Genomic DNA, 21,467 nt, shown 5'->3' with positions numbered 1-21,467 from the left:
AGATCCTTTTGTTTTCACAGTGAACCTATAAAGGAGAGGAATCCAAGCCCTACAACATCGTAAGCTGCGTTTCGAAAAGCTCACAGACCAAAAATACGTATTGTATCAATATACCCAGTCACCATACTCATTATGAAGGTAAGGTCGCTGATTGTTGTTTAATCACTCTGAATATCCAGATTATTCGATCGGTAAGTATAGGGAAATTGCGCCTAGACCCTTGATCAATCAGCACTATATCAATACTTCGCAGTGCTATAAGCATGATGATGTGGTGGAGCCTAGGCAGCCTTACTATAGAAGTCACTTGCACCCATACATCTCCACTAATGACCAACAGAGCTCTTGCACATCATGGATCCATTCAATAGTCTGATAAGGGCTCGTTTCGCTCTCTCCGATAACTTTAATATTTACAGGATGGTACACATGGTTTAAGTAGTGACGCCGAGCCAAATCAAAGCATGAAATGAAATTTTCAATCTATTTCGACCTTACTGAACAAGCTCCTTTCTTAGGTTGTGTGAAAAGAAAGGGAAACGAAATCCAATGTTCAGCTAATTAAGTCTTTAGCTTGATACTCCACTCAATAGAAGAAAATCATAACAAGGTGCTGATGAAATTGTATACGAATAAGAGGGACTGGCCTGGTGGTGTCAAAGTCACTAATAAAGAGGCGCTAGGCACCATAATTATGGGCAAATTGTACTTGTCTTTGAAAGATCCCGACCCAGCCACCTTCAAATTAAGATTTTTCGAGTCAACATCTATCACACGATATGCAGTAGTTTTTGTCACGTACACTATGGACGAAAATTTCTTTATCTGCCCAAGATGGTCGAAAATAAGAGTACGAGATGCTAAGCCGCCCCACATCGATCCAGTTATTACTATTGGTCAAAATTAAACTTCAACGGACTCTACCCGATAGACTATTCTGCTTCGGGAGAGAAACACGAGTACGAGATCGATCTAGCGACCCTGTTTGTGTCCGCAAATACTCCTGAAATAGACTACAAAATCCTATATATTTGTCTCAATCATCTCTAAAAAGTTTTGATCTTCAATTACTTACACCTGTGTTGATTCTGCATTCAAAAGTTATTCAACATGATGGACTTCGTCTTTTATTATTACAACCCGTCAACGGCAGCTGCTGTCATCTTTTTGGTTCTATTTGGCATTAGCGCCGTACTGCATACCTACCAGCTTTTCCGCACTCGAACATGGCTCATGATTCCATTTTTACTCGGTGCTTATAGTGAGTTCAATTCGACTTCCTTTTGCCTATCATATGAATGTTGCTAATCATCTTTCGCTATTAGTGGAAACCATCGGTTACATCGGTCGTTTACTATCTGCGCAACAGGCGCCCGATTTCACCAAGGGTCCTTACATCATTCAAAGTCTTTTGATTCTGATCGCTCCTGCATTCCTCGCGGCTAGCATCTATATGCTCCTTGGTCGAATTATCCGCATGATTGAAGCCGAAAAATACGCGCTTATCAGAGTTTCATGGATGACGAAAATATTTGTTGCTGGAGACGTACTCTCTTTCCTAATGCAGGCATCAGGTTAGTGCAGCTTTCGCATTATTTATTTTTATTCGAATTAAGCAATAGCTAACATGAATTCAAAATAGGTGCCGGTCTCATGGTATCAAGCTCAAGCGGCCCCTCGCTCGGTGAAAAAGTCATTATCGGCGGTCTGTTCGTGCAAATTATCTTCTTCGGTTTCTTCACAATCAGCGCTGTTATCTTCCAGACACGTGTCTCTCGATCTCCAACTGGTCGCTCGGCCGAACTACAAAAAGTTTGGACTAGTCACATGGCCACCTTGTATACCACGAGTATCCTCATTTTGGTCCGTTCCGTGGTCAGGGTCGTGGAGTATATCCAGGGCTATGATGGATTCCTGATGAAGCATGAGGTATTCATCTACGTGTTTGATGCTCTCCCCATGCTTATCGCTGTGGTGGCCATGCAGTACGATCATCCATCTGAGATTAATTGTATTCTTGGTCGTGGGGAGGTCTACAGCGAAAAAGTCATCAAGACACGGAAGTATGTTCCTGCTTCTGTTCTTGAACTTGGTGAAGAACGAGTGTAAGAACATGATTAGAGCATGTGCTTGATGTCTTTTTGTATAAATTTGGGAACGGGTACACGGTCTTTTCTTTTGTCGGTTAAATTCATTTCCAAAATTCAATTTCATGCCGCTATGATTATCAATTATTCCAGTTATAAAGCTCTAATCCGGATTTTATGTATCCGCGCCGATTATATTGAGACTTGCCCATTGTATATGGGGATGCCAGACGGGATCTAAATGATCCCTGATGTCTAAGAACACCCTCCTGCCCCATGATGATATGCACCAGTTTTCTCGGGCCATGTGGAGGAAAACACAATAATGAGCCAGAACAACGAGCGCAAGGGGTTTCTGGCTTTGAAGGTCCTCGAAATAATCTTGGGTCAGTCGAATAGCCCAACCACCCGCCATAGTCATAGAAGTTGGCTTATCATATGTGAAAGGAAGAAGTCCACGCATGGATTCAATTTCACGAATGTAGGATGGGGAGCCAAGACCGCCGGCTTGGCTGCATTGAATCAGTAGGTGCTCAAGTTGATCCAAGGCACCAAGAGTGTCCATCGGGATAGTGACTTCGGGGCGGAAGATGCTGAGAAGAGGTGCAAAATTGCTTTCCCGTAAAAACCCTTCTTTCGTAACCATCACTGCTTGAACCCCACGAGCCAGATAGAAGACATCAGTGAGAGAGCTCAAACTAGGTCCATCCTCCTCTGAATCAACATTAAGAACACTTGCGAGGCTAAATGCGAATGCCAAGCTAGCAAAGGCCATCATGGCTTTTGCGTTTGAAAGAGCAATGTTCTGGAGTTGAGCTGTGAACATAGAAAGAGCTGTATTCTTGTGCGCTATGGCTAAATCAAGCCACATTACACGTCGACCGTCTTGACGTAGGTAAGCGAGATGCAAGGCCGACAATGCTAAAATTCCATGCATGAGAAATGGTTCCTTCAGGCCTTCCTGTAGCACAAGCATCTCCCAGACTTTTCGGGTCTCTTCATTGCGCGCAAGCAGTCGATGAGTATGATTAATCCATTGCAGAATAAGCTCAAAATGATCCATTTGTAATAGGGGGCCCGAAGTTTCATCTGAGCTTGCTGCTCGAGAGGAACCATTTTGAAAAGTTTCTTGCGCTTCAGAGCCCCTTTGTTCTGGATCTTCTGATGGCGAATGGGCATCCTGGCGTTTCCGACGTCGATTTTCAGTGAAAACGAAGGGCCCGTTTCCAGAGTAGACACATGTCTCTTTTCTCTCCCCACAATTCCCGCATATTGGTCTCTGTTCATCACACTAATTTGTGCCGAATGTCAGTGTCCACAGGTCAATGCTGTAGCCTGGTAGCTACTTAGTAACCGAATGGATAGTATACCTTGACTCTTCTGGTTTTGCAAGTTTGGCAACCATGCCGAGATTTAGTGTGACCCCGGCGTCGATGCATCATTGTAGCGCGGTAAGTATATAAGCTGGGTATCTCAGTAGATCAAGCCAAAGGCGACATGAAAAGCGTGCATGTATAAATGATGAGTCTTTGACTGAAGGCGGGCCCTTCTGTGGTTTCATGACATTCTATTGGCGGACCTTATCTCACCGCTATCATTCTGCCATATGATTTACCCCCCAGTTAAAGGATTTTTTGTGGGTATGAATAGAGAAGTTGTATGGTGTGATATTATTAGGAAAAGTGATCTCAGTCTAGAATAAACGGACAAATCAAGATGTGAGTTTGAAAGGTCCATTCTACTAGGCCCTGCATTGGTACACAATATTCCCGGACTTATATCTTATATGGGCTAGAAGCCTTTAAATATGTCATATAGCTGGATTGAACCAGGTTTTTTTTTCTCGTAATTAAACGTACAATCAAACGATAGACGTGATATTAGAGCTGCTTTGAGAAAAACTCGGAGGTCCAATCGCCTGCGTATGCGACCAATACTAGTAAACCCAACCCTTGTAAATGATAGTGCCTTTCGCCACCTGTTAAGCGGGGGGAGGAGACGTAGTAGTAGTGCCGTCGATCCAAGAATCTGGGGCCCTGGGGAAAAACACGGATGGTTGAGGATATCCGGGTCGACTAGAGTTCGGATGTTGTCGTTTGATGATAAGTGCAAGTGCCGACACCGACAATTGCGAATCTTCCGTGGGCCTATAGGTACCGAGCCCGCGTTCCGGCGTAAATTACGCGTTAGATTACCATGGATTTCCGACCGGATTTCAGCAGTTCAGGAGACAACGTAATTTTCGCTGTTCCCGTGACTTGATGACTGAGACAGGTTCAAATGTTTCTGCAGGGCAAACAGGGAGTCTTCATCTTTATTATATGTTAATCTCTTTAGGATCAAGGTCGCATGATATCCCGCTTGTTACCTCCACATTTTCTTAATGGATTTTCCCCCAAATCCCCCCACACGGAACACTTTGTCCCCCCTGCTTTTTTCAGTCCGGCGTAGTGTGGAGAACGGCATCCGATGCGGCAAAGCAACAATCCGAGATGTGGGGAATACGGCCGGCTAAGCGTTTTTTCGGCTCCTCTGGATCAGTCCCTAACCGAAAAAGTTGCGGGTTGGGGCAATGGGGTAGATAGCTTCGCGAGGATGCTCATTTCTTCTCCTTCTTCTCTCTCTTCTTTCTGCTGGCTCAGAAACCACTCGTTTTATCAAGTGATTTTTCTTAGGCAGTCGACTCATCATGTCGCGGCCTCTCGCCCCTGTGATGTCGGTCTTCCGTCCCATCTGGCGACGGAACTTCTCTGCTTCTACCACCAAGAGCGCTATTAACAAGCTCTGTGGCTCCGCACAAGATGCCGTCAAGGAGATGAAGGGTTCCTCCACTCTCCTGGTCGGTGGATTCGGTTTCTCTGGCGTTCCTCTTACTCTGATCAACGCTGTTCGGGACCGTCCTGATGTTACCGATCTTACCGTTGTTTCTAACAACGCCGGCATGCCTGGCGTTGGTCTTGGTATGTTGAGTGGAGATGTCTCAATTGAGTGAAGAAGAATTGCCACTAAGAAGCATTTGTTGGAAATAGGTCAATTGCTTGAGACTAAGCAGATCAGTAAGATGATCGCTTCGTTTATTGGCGAGAACAAGGTGTTCGAGAAAATGTATCTGAGCGGTGACCTGGCTCTGGAGCTTACTCCCCAGGGTACCATCGCTGAAAAGTGCGCCGCTGCTGCAGCTGGCGTTCCGGCTTTCTACACTCCCGCGGCTTTTGGAACTATCAGTAAGTTTGGGATTGATGACACAATGGCTTTGTACTTGAGAGCCGGAGGCTGACTTTCGTCTGAAATAGTTCAAACTGGTGAACTTCCAGTTCGGTACAACAAGGATGGCACAGTGGCAGAAATGTCCAAGCCTAGGGAGACTCGCGTTTTCAACGGCAAGGAATTTCTTTTGGAAGAATCGATCTACGGTGACTACGCTCTGGTTAAGGTTCACAAGGCCGACAGACTTGGCAACTGCCAATTCCGCAAGTCTATGAACAACTTCAATGAGGCTATGGCCAAGAACGCCAAGGTTACCATTGTCGAGGCTGATCACATCGTCGAGGTTGGCGAGATTGACGCCGAGGATGTTCACCTGCAGGGTATCTACGTCGACGCTGTCATCCAGTCTGTCGAGGAGAAGCAATTCGACAAGATCACTTACGCCAAAGATCCTTCCGAGCTCATTGCCGGTGGCAACAGCGAGGCTACCGCCCGCCGTGACCGCATCGTCAAGCGTGCCGCCAAGGAGTTCAAGGACGGCATGTACGTTAACCTCGGTATTGGTATCCCTCTGATCGCTCCCTCCTACCTGCCCGAGGGTGTCGAGGTCGTCCTGCAGGCCGAGAACGGTATTCTGGGTCTGGGTGGTTACCCCAAGCCCGGCCAGGAGGACCCTGACCTGATCAACCCCGGCAAGGAGACTGTTACCCTGAACCCTGGTGCCTCTGTTTTCGGCTCCCACGAGAGCTTCGGTATGATTCGCGCCGGTAAGGTCGACCTTACTATGCTGGGTGCCCTCCAGGTCAGCCAGTACGGTGATCTCGCCAACTTCATGCTTCCCGGTAAGGTCAAGGGTGTTGGTGGTGCCATGGACCTGGTTGCCAACCCCGAGAAGACCAAGGTCGTTGTTACCATGGAGCACACTGATAAGAAGGGCAACGCCAAGATTCTTCCTGGTAAGTTTCATCTAAAATAATCTCTACTGTATCGCAAACAAAGTCTAACAAACAATTTCAGACTGCACCTTCCCTCTGACCGGTCCTCGCTGCGTTTCCACCATCATTACCGATCTGGCTGTCTTCGATGTCAGCCCCACCGAGGGTCTGACTCTGATTGAGCACGCTGAGGGTGTCACCGTTGAGGAGATCCGCAGCAAGACCGTTGCTCCCTTCAAGGTCTCTGCTGACCTGAAGCCCATGCAGCTGTAAAAATTGCATCTCATAGATTTATACGATAGAAGTGGGTCTGGAACCGGTATCTTGTTTTATCTGCGAATGTCAATATTCCCAACTTTAGATTGAAAATTGATTTTTTAATACTATTTACGTGCCTTTCTAATCTGAGGAACTGAGCGGACTGGGCTACGACACTCCCACAATGGTGAGTATTAGTGCTGAGGTGCCATTGATACATTAGGACCGAATAAATTGAACGGTATATCCGCCTCAACTGCCTGGGTAGATTCGAGGCACATTGTCTCAGTAGAACAATTCCATGGGCCATCTAAGCCATGGGGTTTGCTCCAAAAGGAGACAGCGTAGACAGGACAGCCATTCAGTGTATTAGACTGAGCTTCTACCGTAAAATTATGAATCCGAACATGTTCCGGAGGTAGACAGGTCTCATCAGTCTCCCACTTCAGGGGTAGACTCAGGTGTTCCTCTTCCTTTTCTTTGATGCGTGCGAATATTTGATGGTAATGCTTTGACTCGAAGAACCATTCACGCTTAGGAATCCGCAGTAGTAAATCTAGACCACGCTGGCGCAGTTTCGGCCAACGACACTTCCAAGCACCGGCATGGAGTGCAAATATAAGACCACAGTCTATATTCATTGTTCTGGAGAAATCATCTCCAGACTTCTCGTGATCCAATACAATAGCTTCACAAAGTCGAATTAACTCCTTGTAGTCTTCGTAAGACTTGTCCCAATGACATTCTGTTTGAGCTTGATATGCGATCATGCTGAGCTGCGCGCTTAACTTGATGAGATGTAAAGCATTCGCCGATCGTTGTTCTTTCTTGCCCCACGAGTGGCTATTCCGATAGACCAAATCGTCAACGCTTCTATTCCACTTTTCCATGGCGCCCTGACCAGTGTCCGATAATAAAAATACTTCAATATCTGCTGCACTTTTATTCTCGCACTTAATTTCGGGATTGGCTGTTGCTGCAGCTAGCATGTCCAAGAATGCATTTCTAGTCTCTTCTAGTCCTTCGAATTTCTTGGCCAGATGAAGTATTCCATTAGAGACGGGATTAAGCATAAATTGAACGCGACCCCCATTGCAAGGTTTCATTATGCTAAGATTGAAGAGACTTAGGAGTGGTGCAACTTGTGTTTCCATAAATCGCGATTCGGATGATGGGTACCTTCTACCCCAAGGGCTTTTGACTCGCTTGGTTTTGTCGCGCCATGAATTTAGAAGGCTTATTCCACTTTTGATATGTGTTTCTGCAGCGATTCTATTTCCATGGAAGACCTCGAAGCAGGCAAACAAGACACTTGCTGTTGCGACAAAAGATAATTTATCGGGGTCAGATGACGCCTTTAGAACAGAGTGAATTGACCGGTTATATAATTGGAGATGAAGATTGGAATTCGAGAACGATGTATCTCTGCTTTTTGAAAGCTTTCCCGTTGCTGCGCGCTCATGTAAAAAACCGATGGCCCCAATAGCTTGGCGGATGGCGGGCTCTGTAAGGCTGAGTTGCAGTACACTCCCCTGGAAGAAGGCCTCGCCAAAGAAGCCCGCTAACTGGGGGGCGGTCTTGAGAAAAAAGAACTCTAAGGCCTGTGGCTCAGCAGCAAATTCTACCGCAAGACCGGGCGAAAGGGCTTTGGGTAATAATGCTCTGCTTGCCTGAGGAAGAGGAGTAGATGGTTGATACCCCTCACATTGTCGATTGGTACTTGTACACCTGTGGATGGTTTAGCTGGGAAAATGCTAGATCGATAGGAACAGAAAAAGCTACCGAGCACAGCATGGCTTTCCCTCATCACATTTGACTCGCCGCGCCCTGTGGAGACCACGTGTCAGTCAGGCTTTCAGTAGAAGAGTGCTGGTGTTTAGTGTCACTGACTTGCAGGTGATGCAGCCCGAGCGTACTTTGGGCTTACTGGCGCGTTTCTTTTTGATGGGATCTAGAAGACTTTCTTGGTCCACAACCAACATCTTAAAGCCACTTTTGCTCATGGGCTTCATTGAGAAAAAGCCCAGTGATGCCACGGAGGTGATCACCCCTTCATTGCGGCTGAGCCTAGAAGTGGGGGCCAGAATTCACGTGCAATGAGGCATCACAGTTTATTCACAGACGTGATGCAGTTTTTCAGCTTCCCAGGTGAGTTTATCGTGGCTGGCCACTTCGAAATTGCGCCATACTGCTTGTAACTCTCCTATATAGAGATGCGATTGGTCATTGTCATTAATATAAGAATAATCAAGACTTGCCCGGCTTTCTCATCATTTTGAGCCATTCAAAATTTAAATAAAAAGAACAGTAGTAAATAATTTGCCACTTAGATCATTCGAAATTCAATCGAGACAAATCATTTAACGGCTCAGAAACAAGACAGGCCTATTATTCAATGGAATTTAAAATTCCTAGGACCCTTATATCGCCCCACAATGGAAGGTCTTAATGAAGAAAAAGCATAGACCCCTGTCTACAACGCTACTGCATTAGCCACTGGCATGCTCTATGGCTGACACAGGTTAGCGAAGATTTAGGTTTAGACTCGGGAAAACGACATAAGTACATAATCCGGGGTTCGTTCTTCACGAACTATCTCCAGAGGGGCATGTGTCTTTCAATACATTTCGGGCAAATTCTATCTTGGCCAAACCCATTTAATGACGATTCTTCAAGCCAGTGACGTACCTAATTTACCATCCTTTTAAAAACACCAGTATTCTAAAAAGTGTGGAGTTTGACTATGCCGTTAACAGGTATTGGAGATGGCACGGTGTGGGTCCAATTCTATCATGGCGTTGCAACCAACCCGGGTGGATATACCCCGATGTAATATAGAGTGGGCCAGATGCTGGTCCCCGTGCGTTGTTCACATAGACCGTTGGTTGGCCGGATATAGCAAAGCGGTCCCTTTAGTTCACTGAATTTTTCAGAATAACCGAGTAGATCGGCAATGGCATGCCGAGCAGAGAATTGGTGCAATCTCAAGGACAATTCTCCATGTCACTGACAAAATTACCACGTATATCACGTTTTTGTTAGACTAGACTCTATTTACATTTGTCAAATAAAATGATATGAAGCTTAGGATTTATATGATTCAATTTCTTGGAAATTTGTGCGTTTTGATTAATTTGTCTGTCATGAAGGGTAGACTGAATTATATGGCGGAAGAAATGGCTGATCCTCTATATATGAAGAACCAAGATGTATACTTTGCCCATTATGATTCGAGTATTGCCAATCACTGGAGAACAACTCTGGGACATAGAACCTCTCTGAGAATTGATACTGGGTGATGGTCCCGATTCCTTGGAATGTTGAATTCCCATCCGGCGATAGTGCAAACGCACTCGTGTCTTCCTCTCCCTCTTGACCGGACCACTGAGAAGTCTCATCCCATTGAGATATTATTGAGCCTTGACGCTGAATATCTTGTAATTGGGGTTGGGAATCTGAGCCCGGAAACGACATCGGTGTTATTGCGTGTGCTGGTGATGCAACTGATGAGCTGCCGTTGCTTGTAGGTGAAAGTTCTCCCTCGAGTTTTGCACGTTCCAATAAAGCCTCACGCGAAAGCCCTCGGAGGGATTGTATCGATGAATTGGGGAATAGAAGCTTGACAATATTTTCACAATCTTCCTTTTCGGTGGGTTTGGCTGTTTGTTTTTGGCTCCTGCATCGTGTCAATCTCTGCGAAAGCCTTTGGAGGTGTAGACATCACATACTTTCGACCTCTTCGACGAAACTCGGGAAACACACACTCAACGTTGCAAGCTATGCAGCCTGAGCAAGGGTGGGTTCCAATGCATTTTGTTTTCCTTCGTCGGCACTCTACACAAGCTTTGGAGACGATGGTTCGACGACGCTCCGTGGGATTGATACTATCGTCTGGAATTACTCCAATGAAAGTATTGAACATCGTGAAATGCCTGAGAAATTATTGATGTCAGGATGGATATTAGGTAAAACATCTAGTGCTGACAGACATTCTGAACCAGTGTCGCCTCCCACGACCGATAATATAGATAATCCGGGGCCCCGCATACAAAGCTTGTGGGCTGCCCAGAAGAACTCAACCACGGATTTACTATATTTGCTGCCCAGGCGTGCATTGACCATAGGGTATAAAAACCATTACTTTCCGTTGACGTGATTGGATGTCTCTTCCGATTCGTCGTTCTATGTGGATATAGGTCGTTGGCACTTTAGACAGAAAGTGGATCTTGGCTCCTCCAATGCAACCCTCTGATTGTGGTCTCGTATGTTTCCATTTATCATAAATAGCGCTGTAAGACGTGTTGTTATACACCACAACCTGATCATGAGCCCTACACATCAAGCTTGGAGGTAAGCACTACAAGTCCAAAGATTTGCTACTCCACTTACCTCAATGCTCTTGTAATCAACATATTAAGAAATTTACAAAATGACGGGAGGGCTTGCGTGGTTTACGAGGGTTGCCGATCGCTTGCGCTTGGACATTCGCCCCTTTTACCATGATATTAAATACGGACTTTACGGTGATATCGGTATACTTCATGCCGATTGTGATGCACAATTCACTCGGCTAGATCTATATTGATGCTGGTTTGTTTGAAGGGTTGCCGAAAACTTAAATCTAGAATGCCCGGTGAGTAGATTTAGGTAAAGTTTCGGAACAGCCCGCACAGCGCATGCATAATACCTGCTTTTATAAACCAAGACCCTGCTCGATACAATATATTGGCTCCAAGGTTATTGCAAGGAGTGTTGGTGACTTATGGTAAGCCCCTCTTTTGCGTATAATCCCGTATAATCTCGTTTGATGTACTAGGAGGAATGATCGTCAAGCTACTATCAGTTTACGGCTGAGACTTTGTGGTGTAGATGTGGAGGAGTCAATATGGTTTGTACTATGTAAATGCCGAACGATACCACTTGATTTTACTACGCAAATTTGAAGCTTCTACTCTAGAAACCTTGGAATAGTGTCGCTCTATTAGCTTAGATATCTGGAGAGTTCCCAAGGTTCCCAATAGATACATGATTCCTCGACTTTGTTTGGAAAAAACTCGAGGCATTCAAGTTGGTTGAATGCGGAAGAGCCACTGGCAGTGAAATCAGTGCTGAATTGATACAGGAAAAAGTACTTACGTATTTTAGTATTGTTGGAGGCTGGGCCCTGAGGCACTATGATCTTAGATGAACGCGAGCCTTTTATGCTAATCAATACCAATGTTTCCTTTATAAAACATGCTGGCAATGTAATTCGTTGAGGTATAATGAAGATAATGAGCTAACTGATACGAATTAGTATGTCCAAGTTACTATGTATTGCTTCGTGCCTGGGCGGCGGTATAGCCTCGCCCATACTAATTCTAAACTAGTAACCGATAATGACTAATACCCGTCTCCTCGATCAATTGGATAAGCCTAGTACTATTACGAAGCCTTTGTATACTTCATACTTGAATACGAATCATCATGTCTAATCTCTCATGACTTTTTGGTGGTTTGAAAAAAAAAAAAAAGCAAAAAAGATGCCAAAGGAGGGAATCGAGCCCCCATCTCCTACAATTCCATTCCTGGCGTTGCCTTGGATTTTCTACCAATATGCCACAAATACCAAGGGCACCATGGCCATATGGAGTAGACGTCATACCACTAGACTACCTCGGCTAATTTGATATATTACCTCGGTTTAACTATTTATCCATGCCGGTATTTTATTACCGGACTAATACCGAACTAGTCTTATACTGGAACCCCACTAATACCGAATTAATACCAACCCAATACATTACCAATTTCATGTAGTTTGGAGAGGACATCCACCCATGCGGCTTAAAGAGTATAAGATCCCAATACCTTCCAAGACTCTCAATAATCCACCCTCCGAAAGAGTTTTTTATTCATATCGCATTATTAATACCAGTAACTTTCTATCCTTGTATTTCTAGCTTTGTCTCTATCCTTCACGCAAGGCTGTAAGCCGGCCTTGAATGGGTTCGGCTACGAATAAATTCGGATCCGAGATCTCCGGATCCGAACACGTTCTATATCGAACTAAACTAGACATGAACTATATAAGAACAATAAACTATCGACTTGAGATGACTATCAACAAACAATCTTCTTCAGCAAAAGATCCTATATATCTTCAAAGTCTATATTCCTATCTTTTTATTCAAAATGCGTGGACTTGTAATTGGCGCAAGTGGCCGAACAGGCAAGCTGGTTATCGATGAACTTCGACACCGAGGTAAGCACTTTATGAGCGAGATAAGACTCCTGTCTATCAATTCCCAATATAGCAATAGCTAAAATGTTAAAAGGTCATCAGGTTACCGCCTTGGTTCGCAACCCAGACTCAATGAATGGATACGACGTCGATATCGTCAAAGGTGCGTGAAAACAACAAACTGAAGGCCTCTAGAGGCAACATCTAACTCATAAATAGGTACACCGACTAATTTAGTCGACGTGAGGGCAGCTTTCAAATACGGACACGCAGACTTTGTGATCGTTACTCTTAGCGCACCTCGAGCCAGTGATAGCCCATTCGCTGCACCAATCTCTCCACCCCGACTCATGGCTGACTGCAACGATAATATCACTACAGCTATGAATGAGTTTGGAGTTTTCAAGATCGTCGTTCTTCAAGCACTTGGCGTCGGCGCATCATGGGACAATATGTCCTGTGTCTTGCAGTTGTTGATGAGCAAATCTAACATGCGATTCCAATACGATGACCACAACCACACCGACCGCGAGGTCCGCCAAAAGGGAGTCACATTTGTTTTTGTTCGGCCCGCCAGGCTCGTAGACAGTGATGTGATGACAATCCGTGATTGGGCAAATGATGGGAAGGGCATACCCCTAATGGCATCCTGTAGCAGGAAGAGTGTGGCAAATTTTCTGGTTGACGCTGCTCTTGAGATCAAATACGACAACAAGGCGCCTGTGATCTCAAATTGAAATTTAGATTGGATTGAGAACAAAAGAAATGGAGAGCTCGAAGCGGCTCCATATAGGCGTGCATGGGGATTACCAAATTGTATAAGAAAATTGTTTCCTCGTTGGTTTGCATACGTTCAATTGCCATTTATTTTTGTATACAGCTTCAACAAGTTAATAACAAGATGCCCTCAATTTTTCTCAATTTTTCTCAATTTTTTTTTTTCAAATTCTAGTTCCTAGCCTTGTGTTAACGCACTCAATTAACATACGAGACTTTAGAGTTGGGGCCAAATATGGCTTGGCATAGCTTGGCGTCGCTTACCTTATATTCATGACCTTGATGAATGAGGCTCACGTTCCCCATAATTTTGCATTTTGCACAAATCACTTTTTGATCCTTTCATCATAGTGGATACACAGCAATGGACATACCACTCTCGCGTAAAAGACCGCGGCCAGTCGTGTCATGCTTACGGTGTAGAGACAAGAAGCTGAAATGCGATAGGGTCCAACCGACATGTGGGAATTGTTTCAAGGGGCGCCTGGAATGCGCATTCGTCGATTCGCAGCATATAGTGTCGAAGCGCGTTCAAGTAGAAGCCGGGCTGCCGGCACACTCGGAAACGAACCCAAACATTGGCATCATTGAAGATCTGCAGCAGCGGATGGTTAGGCTGGAGTCTATGTTGGCGGTCAAACCTCACACTAGCAACTCAGTACCCGTGCAGGAGTCTTGGTAAGATCGAAATCCTTTTTCCTATTTCAAATCTCATTAATTCATCATTCCAGGCCCCGGACAGATACATCTCAGTCGAGTGCAACCTATCTAGGAACTTTGGTGTTGAAAGGGAATCGCTCTCGGTACCATGGACAGCAGGATAGAATCACGCTATTGAACCAGGTAAGTGTCTGGTTCCATAAATCTTGATCTGAAATTGAAAGCTTATTTTTTCTTGGATCAAAAGTTTCCGGAGGCAAAGACGTTCATTAACCAATCTTTGACTGATTCAAGCTTGGTGGGACTAGCCAAAGAGGTTCAATTCCTTAAGAACAAGTCCCAGACCCTAGCGGAAACACCAGAATCCTTCACAGGCCCGGGCATGGAAACTTTTCCTGAACTTCAGGAGTTGAAGAGCAATTTACCTTCAAAGTCAGTCTGCGATCGTCTTGTCGCGATCTACCAAAGAAACTTTGAGAAGGTCCATAGGATTCTCCATGTCCCTTCTTTTGTTCGTGATTATAACAATTTTTGGGCTCAATCAGGCCAGGATATTTCATTTTTATCCATGTTTCTGCCCATTGTGACATCGGTGCTTTTGGTGTCTGTGGTTTTCGATGGGCAATCTCCTTCTTCCCCGTATTCATCTACGGATTGGGATTACCTGTATCATAACGCGATCGCTGCTGTTCAAGCCTGGATGCAAAAGCTTCCCAGAAAACAGAAAACAGAAATCGCAACATTGCAAGTTGGAGCGCTCATTTTACTAGCCCGTCAGCTACATTTAAGACCGCCTGAGGAAATATGGAGCGAGAGTGGATCATTGGTTCGATCAGCAATGGTCATGGGCCTCCACGTGAATATATCGCAGTGGAAGGGCTCTACCCCCTTACACGCGGAATTGAGACGTCGTTTATGGATTACTATTGTGGAGATGGATCTCCAAGCCTCGATGACAGCAGGCATGCCTGTAATCACACCAGACATCCCTATCTCATCTCTCATACCATCCAATTTGAATGATGCGGATTTTGACGATTCAAGCAACGCGTTACCACCACCTCGATCACTGGATGAAGAAACAGACTCTATTTATCAGATTATACTATCCAGATCTCTTGAACAGCGCATCAGAGCTGTTCGCTATACACACAACACAAATCCCCAGGATGATATAGGAGAACGCCTGAGACAGGGTGAAAGGATGCAGGAGGTCTTAGACCAGATTCCCGCCTCTCTTAAGCCAGATCACGATTCTGAAGACGTTGAACTTAGATCTTCTTTGAATCGAGTCCTTCTAAGCGTGTTCATTCGCCGCCCTCTCGTATGCCTCCTCAAGCCCATGACTTCCGGTAACAAAGTTCAAGGAAATCACCCTCTACTCCCCGAAGTCCAACGCATGTGTCTCGAGTCGAGTATGGCAATTTTATCATACCAAGATCTTTTTGATCCAAACCTCTTGGATCTTGATATAGCCGACTCGAGTGGATACTGGAATGTTTTCCAAAAATTCTGTCAAAGTGACATTTTCTGGGCAGCATTGGGTGTTTGCGAATACCTGAAATTTTTGAACATACAATCTTCGATCCAATCGCCTTCGAACGAATTCACGAGCGAGAAGAGTCACAGAACAAGCAATCACACAGGAAGTCAACCCCCGTTACATAATAAGGCCACTCTCATCCGCCAGATAGAAATCACACTCGACAGTCTGACCCGTCGGATCGGCGAAAAGGGAGCCAACATGAAAGATGTCCTCCTGCTATCCGTTGTTCTTCAACTAGTTCGTGCTCGCGGACCATTGAGTCAAAAGGAAAGTCGCATGTCTGAAGGTGCAAAAGATGCGTTGGCAAAGTGTAGACAAAATCTATTGTCCACAGCCAATGAAGCTATCCTTCCTTACTTTGATAACTCGATACCACAAATCGTATGTTTAAACCCAAGGAATCGTATGAGTCATGCTAATCTGTTATTATTTAGTCAACTGAAATACATGAGAGAGTGGGAACAGCATCAGACTTACCTGACTTCTTGCAACAGTCTGCTGCACTTGCTGCTGAGTTTGACACTTTCCAGAGTGATCTTTTGGCATTTGATGATGCTTCTTTCATGTGGAATATGTGAACGGTGTAAATCATCTAACATAGCTCCAAGAGATGTCGGAGGTAGCCGCTCAGTTTTGCATAAGGAAAACAGAGGACCCAATTCCATTGTCTGAATTATCGCATCGTGAATTGGTGAAAGTACAGCTTCATAGTAATGTGGCAAAAGGAGCTCAGTCCACAATCTCAAATTTTGTGAGATGGCCAACCAGTAAAACAATGCTCTTCTTTGCGGGAGCAGGGTATATTTCTCTATGGAATGTATCACAGACCTCCGAGTCGGGCCCGAACTGCTTCACAATTCACCAGAAGAATTGCGAAATCGTCTTCGGTTTGGTCGGAGCAGGCGGATCACTGTCAGGCTGCATTTCCCAGTGGAAAGGTTGAGAGGATTGCGGTAGCTCCTCGTGAGAGTTGGAAAGAGTTCTTTTTTTTGGAATTGAGCCCTGATCCGCTTGTTTAAGCCCTGCAGGCAAGATCTCCCGTTTTTGAGGAGGGCTGTGACTCTCAATTTCCATGGGTAATTTCCTTTTGATGCCTCGAGACGCCCTGGTCTTCGTCGAAGTGACAGGCTCGTGGGGATAAATATTATCGTCGCTGCTCTGGCCGATACATGCTTGTTGCCACCCCCGAATATTCTTGAAAGAGTCCAGCGGGTACTGGGACCAATCTTCTATTCCTCGTTTTTCTAATCTTGCCAGTGGCGCATATGATAGCCCACTGTTCGTCTGGTCAGGTAGAATAGACTTTAATCGTGCATCTGATATTTCAGGAAGAAGCCTTAATAGCAACCCTTCTGTAATTTGAAGCCTATGTTCCAATGATTCGACATGTCCCTTTGCGGGTCCTCTATATCAATTGTGAGTGTTTAGTTACCCATATGAGTGGGGGCTCCACTTACTTACCGGCGTAATTGTTCAGGCCATTCACATGGCCGATTGTATTCGAGACACTGTCGACAGACTGGCCTTTGTGCTGTCAGTCAATATTGCATCATTGAATTTTGCATAGATGGATTACCTACTTTTCTCCGCTGCACTAAACTTGAAGGGTTAGCATTTCGCCACGGAACGTCTTGGAACAAACAGCACCCACCTTTTGCTTTTTGGTTCTGCAAGAGCCGCATGCGACAGTAATCCTGGAACTTCTTTTCTCGTTCGAAGGCATTCTATTCATCTGGTAGTATGATTGTATGTGGTAGCGAGAGGGAAAAGGAGGAAGATGGCAAAGCGGCGAGGCAGTTTCCTTCGCCTGAAAATTTAGCCGAAATTTTATCCCGGACGCGGGGAACCGGGTCTACTACGTCTTCTATGGACACCGACGGGTACATATATTAGATCGTCGCTTCGTGGAATATAAGTTCTTGGTTATTTATTATTGTTTATCTTGACTTGATTCAATCTATCCTTTTGTCTACATCTTCCCAAATTATCTTCGCCCAAAATGCCCTCCTACAAAATTGCTTCTATCCCGGGCGACGGAATTGGCCCGGAGGTAACAAGTGCTGCTGTTGAAGTCGTGGAGAAGTTGGCGAAGAAATTGGGAACATTTCAAATCGATTTCACACACATTCCATGGGGAACAGAATATTACAAGAAGAATGGTCAATATATCTCCGATAATGCACTGGACGAATTGCGTCAATTCGATGCTGCCATTTTCGGCGCAGTAGGCGCCCCAGGTAAATAAAATGCTACTCCCTTCTACAATGGACTTCATATCTAACATTTCATAGATGTACCGGATCACATCTCTCTCTGGGGTCTTCTGCTTGCTATTCGAGGTCCATTACAACTATACGCCAACGTGCGTCCAGTTCGAACATTCCCAGGAACAAAATGTCCTCTCAACACGGCAACCAAAGGCATCGACTGGATGCTTGTGCGCGAGAATAGCGAGGGAGAATATGCCGGTCAAGGCGGCAGATCTCACATTGGTCAGGAGTGGGAAGCGGCTACCGAAGTTGCGATATTCACACGAGTTGCCATCACGCGCATCATGCGATTTGCGTTCGAAACGGCTCAATCACGGTCAAAGAAGCACCTGATAGTTGTCACTAAGAGTAACTCCATGCGAAATGGCATGGTTCTCTGGGATGAGATTGCTACCTCAGTATCCAAGGAGTTCCCCGACGTGACCTGGGAGAAGATGTTGGTGGATGCTATGACCGTGCGAATGGTCTGGAAACCAGAGTCTATCGATACTATTGTCGGTACCAACTTACATATGGACATCTTGTCTGATCTTGCTGCTGCGTTGGCCGGTTCTATTGGGATAGCACCATCGAGCAACCTCGACCCGACTCGAAAGAACCCATCTGTGTTCGAGCCTGTTCATGGAAGCGCGTTTGACATCACCGGGAAGGGCGTAGCGAATCCAGTTGGAGCATTCTGGTCCGCAGCTGAGATGCTGACTTGGATTGGTGAGAAAGATGCGTCTGATAAGTTGATGAGTTGTATTGAGAATGTTTGTGCTGCTGGTAAGGTGACAAGGGATTTGGGGGGTCAATGCAATACGAAGGAAGTTGTTGAGGCTGTTTGCGCTGAGATCGAGAAACTTAAAAACTAGAAATGTTCTGGACCGAAATTCTTTATTTTTAGCTTAACTTATTACCATGAATAGACTTTAGAAGTTACTACCAGTCCTCATGAAATGTTCCGAATCACCAAATCACTAGTATAATCGCGTCAATCGCGTCAATCGCCTAATATTTGCTTTCGAACGGATACCTGCATCTTCAGTCCGAAAGTGAATAGTCTAATCAAACAATGAGATCATTAGCAAATTTTGTCAAAAGAAATCTTTCTCATGACAATCTTTCGCCCTCCACATATAATCGTGAACTGAAAGTATAGTTCTATAGAACCCGATGTCAGCCGATGGATCGATTGGTCATCACGTGATTCACGTATGGGGAAAGAGAGAGTTACACCTGCCGCTGATGGTAAACTCTATACAATGCCCCGGTCACAATGGAACGACCCGATTTTGCTCCGGGGACGTCGGAGATTGGCTCTTTGACGGCCCATTCCAATGAGGACTCACAATTCGTCGGAAGCTCCAGCGGCATCTATTTTATTAACACAGTCAAGCGGGCATTCTCCAACGGCCTAGACGATGCGGGATCTCAAGAAACCGAGTTCCCCAATGCCGAGTCTACACTCGTTGGTGCAGAGGACTCATATCTAAATAAGCGACAAAGAATGGACTACAGAAGTCTTCCAGGTTCCTCCGCAGGCGGCGAGCCTTTTCCGCCGTGGAAATATGACCCAGCTGTCGCTTCTTGTTTGGGAGCCGCACCATCTGCCACTATTGCCAAAGAGCTGATGGTTCCATATTTTAAAATATGGCATTCTCTGTTTCCATTCTTGCACGGTCCGACCTTTCTGGATGCGTTTGATAAATTGTATTCCAGCACGTCCATGGAGGAGCACCAGTCTGCTGATTCTACTTCTGGTCACCGCAGTACTTGTTGGACTATTATCTTGCAATGCGTGTTCAATCTTGGGAGTATTCTTCGACCAGACTTGGGTCTTCCTTCTGAATCGAAGATCAGGTCACCCAGTGATGTGAATAACCTCCTTTCAACATTAGCGCATAGGCATGATATTGTCTCCCTTCAAGCAATGCTAGCAATCCAAGTCTACCTTGTTGCAACAATGTCGTTACGGCTGGCATCCACATTTGGAGGATGTATACTTCGCTCCATGCTACATGCAGGTCTGCATCGCTGTCCGTTCAGATACAGTCAACTCTCTTCGCATGATCGACAACTAAGGAAACGTATCTTCTGGTGCGCTTATGCGATCGATCGATATCTCAGCCAGGCACTTGGATTGCCACTCGGTGTTCAAGACTCGGATATTGATGTCTGTCTACCATTGTCACCGGAAGTTCATTCGCCACGACTAATTCAAGACTTGAGCACATATTCCTCAACTCCGAACGGTCAGATGGGTGCAGTCCCCCGATCTTCTTCGCTACCGGAAACTCCCGAAAGAGATCTAGAGGTGACTGAGCTACAAAAGAAAGAAATCATTATAGCCAGCTACGTCGATTCCGGGACTTTGACAGGGCGAGCGCTGGAGTTATTCCATAAATCGATTCTTGTTCGCTCTGTTCGTCGCAGCTCGGTACTATTCTTGGTGACGGATGTTCATAAATGGTGGAATAGCTTGCCGCATGATCTCCAAGGGAAAGGTCATGGACCAGGCAAAGAAGACAAATCAGATCAAGCCGAGACCCCCTTTGATTTCGGTCCGTTTTTCACTGTGTTATATCAGCATCTTATCTTGATCATTCATCGTCCATCATTATCATTGGACCCATCAAGCGCGGAGTTTTGCTCTGGACTTCAAACATGCATTGGCGCTGCTCGAGGAATTATCGCTGCGTTAAAAACTCAGGTTCACAATCAACAACCTCTTTTTTGGCCGGGTTTCCTATCTGCCGCATGGATGTCAGGGTTGGTCCTGGCCTTTGCATGTCAATTAAACCAATACGTCCTTATGAAAGGGTTACAGTGAGTTAGCGTTATACCCGAATATTCTTTTTCATATTTTGTTGGTCACAGATACTCATTCTTTACAGAGAGATTGACGAATGCTCCTTATTCCTTCTTCGCATGTCTAGCCAATGGGAAACAGCTAGACAATGTCACCAGGCATTATTGCTATTGTCTTCTAAAGTAAGACGTGATCAGCGCAACATGTCTAATCCCCACGCATATGCCTTGAGGACACCCGACAGGGAAGCAGCTTCTGCGGATCAAGATGAACTCCGAGATCAGGAAAATTACTATCAAACCAACGCAAGTCCCTATGACGCGTTTGTTCCGGAGCCACGACCAGAAATAAATCCAATGCCTGCTCGATACAATGAAGGTAATACACATTCTACTGTAACCGAAGAGCTAGACTTCCAAAGTACGGAAGCTGGGTACTTGGCTGGAGGATCTAGTTTTGACTTGAATATGGTTGACTTACTTGACGGAGCCAATTTTGATTCCTTATTTGATCTTATTGGGCAACAATATCCCAGCTTCTGAAAATTACATTTAAGGTTCTTGCTCGCAAAAGTATTGCAGCGGCTTTTGGAGAGGAAGAAGCTGCCAGGTTAGACTCGCTTTCCTGGTGGTTGAACATAACGGGACAAAAGCTGTATACTAAAGTAGCTAGGACAGTATGTCGTCTCACTCAATAGGCTGGGACTACATGAC

The 21,467-nt window shown here is 45.3% G+C and overlaps 9 protein-coding genes across 9 annotated transcripts; 6 read left to right on the top strand and 3 right to left on the bottom strand.

Moving 5' to 3' along the window:
- Positions 1–1,110: 1,110 nt before the first annotated feature.
- On the top strand, positions 1,111–2,109 carry N7478_004262 (RTA1 domain-containing protein; the record flags this gene model as incomplete). Its single annotated transcript, XM_056920476.1, has 3 exons — positions 1,111–1,261; positions 1,326–1,574; positions 1,643–2,109. 3 exons carry the CDS (start codon positions 1,111–1,113, stop codon positions 2,107–2,109), a joined length of 867 nt encoding a protein of 288 aa, XP_056778513.1.
- A 153-nt stretch (positions 2,110–2,262) lies between these two features.
- On the bottom strand, positions 2,263–3,150 carry N7478_004261 (uncharacterized protein; the record flags this gene model as incomplete). The annotated part of the gene is made up of 1 exon (XM_056920475.1): positions 2,263–3,150. The coding sequence occupies one exon, from the start codon at positions 3,148–3,150 to the stop codon at positions 2,263–2,265; it is 888 nt and encodes a 295-aa protein (XP_056778512.1).
- Positions 3,151–4,776: 1,626 nt separating this feature from the next.
- Positions 4,777–6,502, top strand: N7478_004260 (3-oxoacid CoA-transferase; the record flags this gene model as incomplete). Its single annotated transcript, XM_056920474.1, has 4 exons — positions 4,777–5,047; positions 5,117–5,311; positions 5,381–6,250; positions 6,312–6,502. The coding sequence occupies 4 exons, from the start codon at positions 4,777–4,779 to the stop codon at positions 6,500–6,502; spliced, it is 1,527 nt and encodes a 508-aa protein (XP_056778511.1).
- Positions 6,503–6,681: 179 nt separating this feature from the next.
- N7478_004259 (uncharacterized protein) lies at positions 6,682–8,499 on the bottom strand (the record flags this gene model as incomplete). Its single annotated transcript, XM_056920473.1, has 3 exons — positions 6,682–8,157; positions 8,193–8,314; positions 8,415–8,499. 3 exons carry the CDS (start codon positions 8,497–8,499, stop codon positions 6,682–6,684), a joined length of 1,683 nt encoding a protein of 560 aa, XP_056778510.1.
- Positions 8,500–12,661: 4,162 nt separating this feature from the next.
- On the top strand, positions 12,662–13,447 carry N7478_004258 (uncharacterized protein; the record flags this gene model as incomplete). The annotated part of the gene is made up of 3 exons (XM_056920472.1): positions 12,662–12,731; positions 12,805–12,873; positions 12,930–13,447. The coding sequence occupies 3 exons, from the start codon at positions 12,662–12,664 to the stop codon at positions 13,445–13,447; spliced, it is 657 nt and encodes a 218-aa protein (XP_056778509.1).
- Positions 13,448–13,851: 404 nt separating this feature from the next.
- N7478_004257 (Zn(II)2Cys6 transcription factor) lies at positions 13,852–16,271 on the top strand (the record flags this gene model as incomplete). Its single annotated transcript, XM_056920471.1, has 4 exons — positions 13,852–14,165; positions 14,219–14,330; positions 14,395–16,074; positions 16,128–16,271. 4 exons carry the CDS (start codon positions 13,852–13,854, stop codon positions 16,269–16,271), a joined length of 2,250 nt encoding a protein of 749 aa, XP_056778508.1.
- A 280-nt stretch (positions 16,272–16,551) lies between these two features.
- N7478_004256 (uncharacterized protein) lies at positions 16,552–17,416 on the bottom strand (the record flags this gene model as incomplete). Its single annotated transcript, XM_056920470.1, has 3 exons — positions 16,552–17,096; positions 17,155–17,224; positions 17,345–17,416. 3 exons carry the CDS (start codon positions 17,414–17,416, stop codon positions 16,552–16,554), a joined length of 687 nt encoding a protein of 228 aa, XP_056778507.1.
- A 276-nt stretch (positions 17,417–17,692) lies between these two features.
- N7478_004255 (uncharacterized protein) lies at positions 17,693–18,817 on the top strand (the record flags this gene model as incomplete). Its single annotated transcript, XM_056920469.1, has 2 exons — positions 17,693–17,930; positions 17,985–18,817. The coding sequence occupies 2 exons, from the start codon at positions 17,693–17,695 to the stop codon at positions 18,815–18,817; spliced, it is 1,071 nt and encodes a 356-aa protein (XP_056778506.1).
- Positions 18,818–19,221: 404 nt separating this feature from the next.
- Positions 19,222–21,296, top strand: N7478_004254 (transcription factor domain-containing protein; the record flags this gene model as incomplete). Its single annotated transcript, XM_056920468.1, has 2 exons — positions 19,222–20,771; positions 20,840–21,296. 2 exons carry the CDS (start codon positions 19,222–19,224, stop codon positions 21,294–21,296), a joined length of 2,007 nt encoding a protein of 668 aa, XP_056778505.1.
- Positions 21,297–21,467: the final 171 nt, after the last annotated feature.

Source organism: Penicillium angulare (assembly GCF_028827245.1).
Source record: "Penicillium angulare strain IBT 27051 chromosome Unknown utg000004l_segment0_segment0, whole genome shotgun sequence".
Taxonomy (NCBI): domain Eukaryota; kingdom Fungi; phylum Ascomycota; class Eurotiomycetes; order Eurotiales; family Aspergillaceae; genus Penicillium; species Penicillium angulare.
The sequence above is the reverse complement of the archived record's forward strand: the minus strand, read 5'-3'. Positions and strand labels throughout refer to the sequence as shown.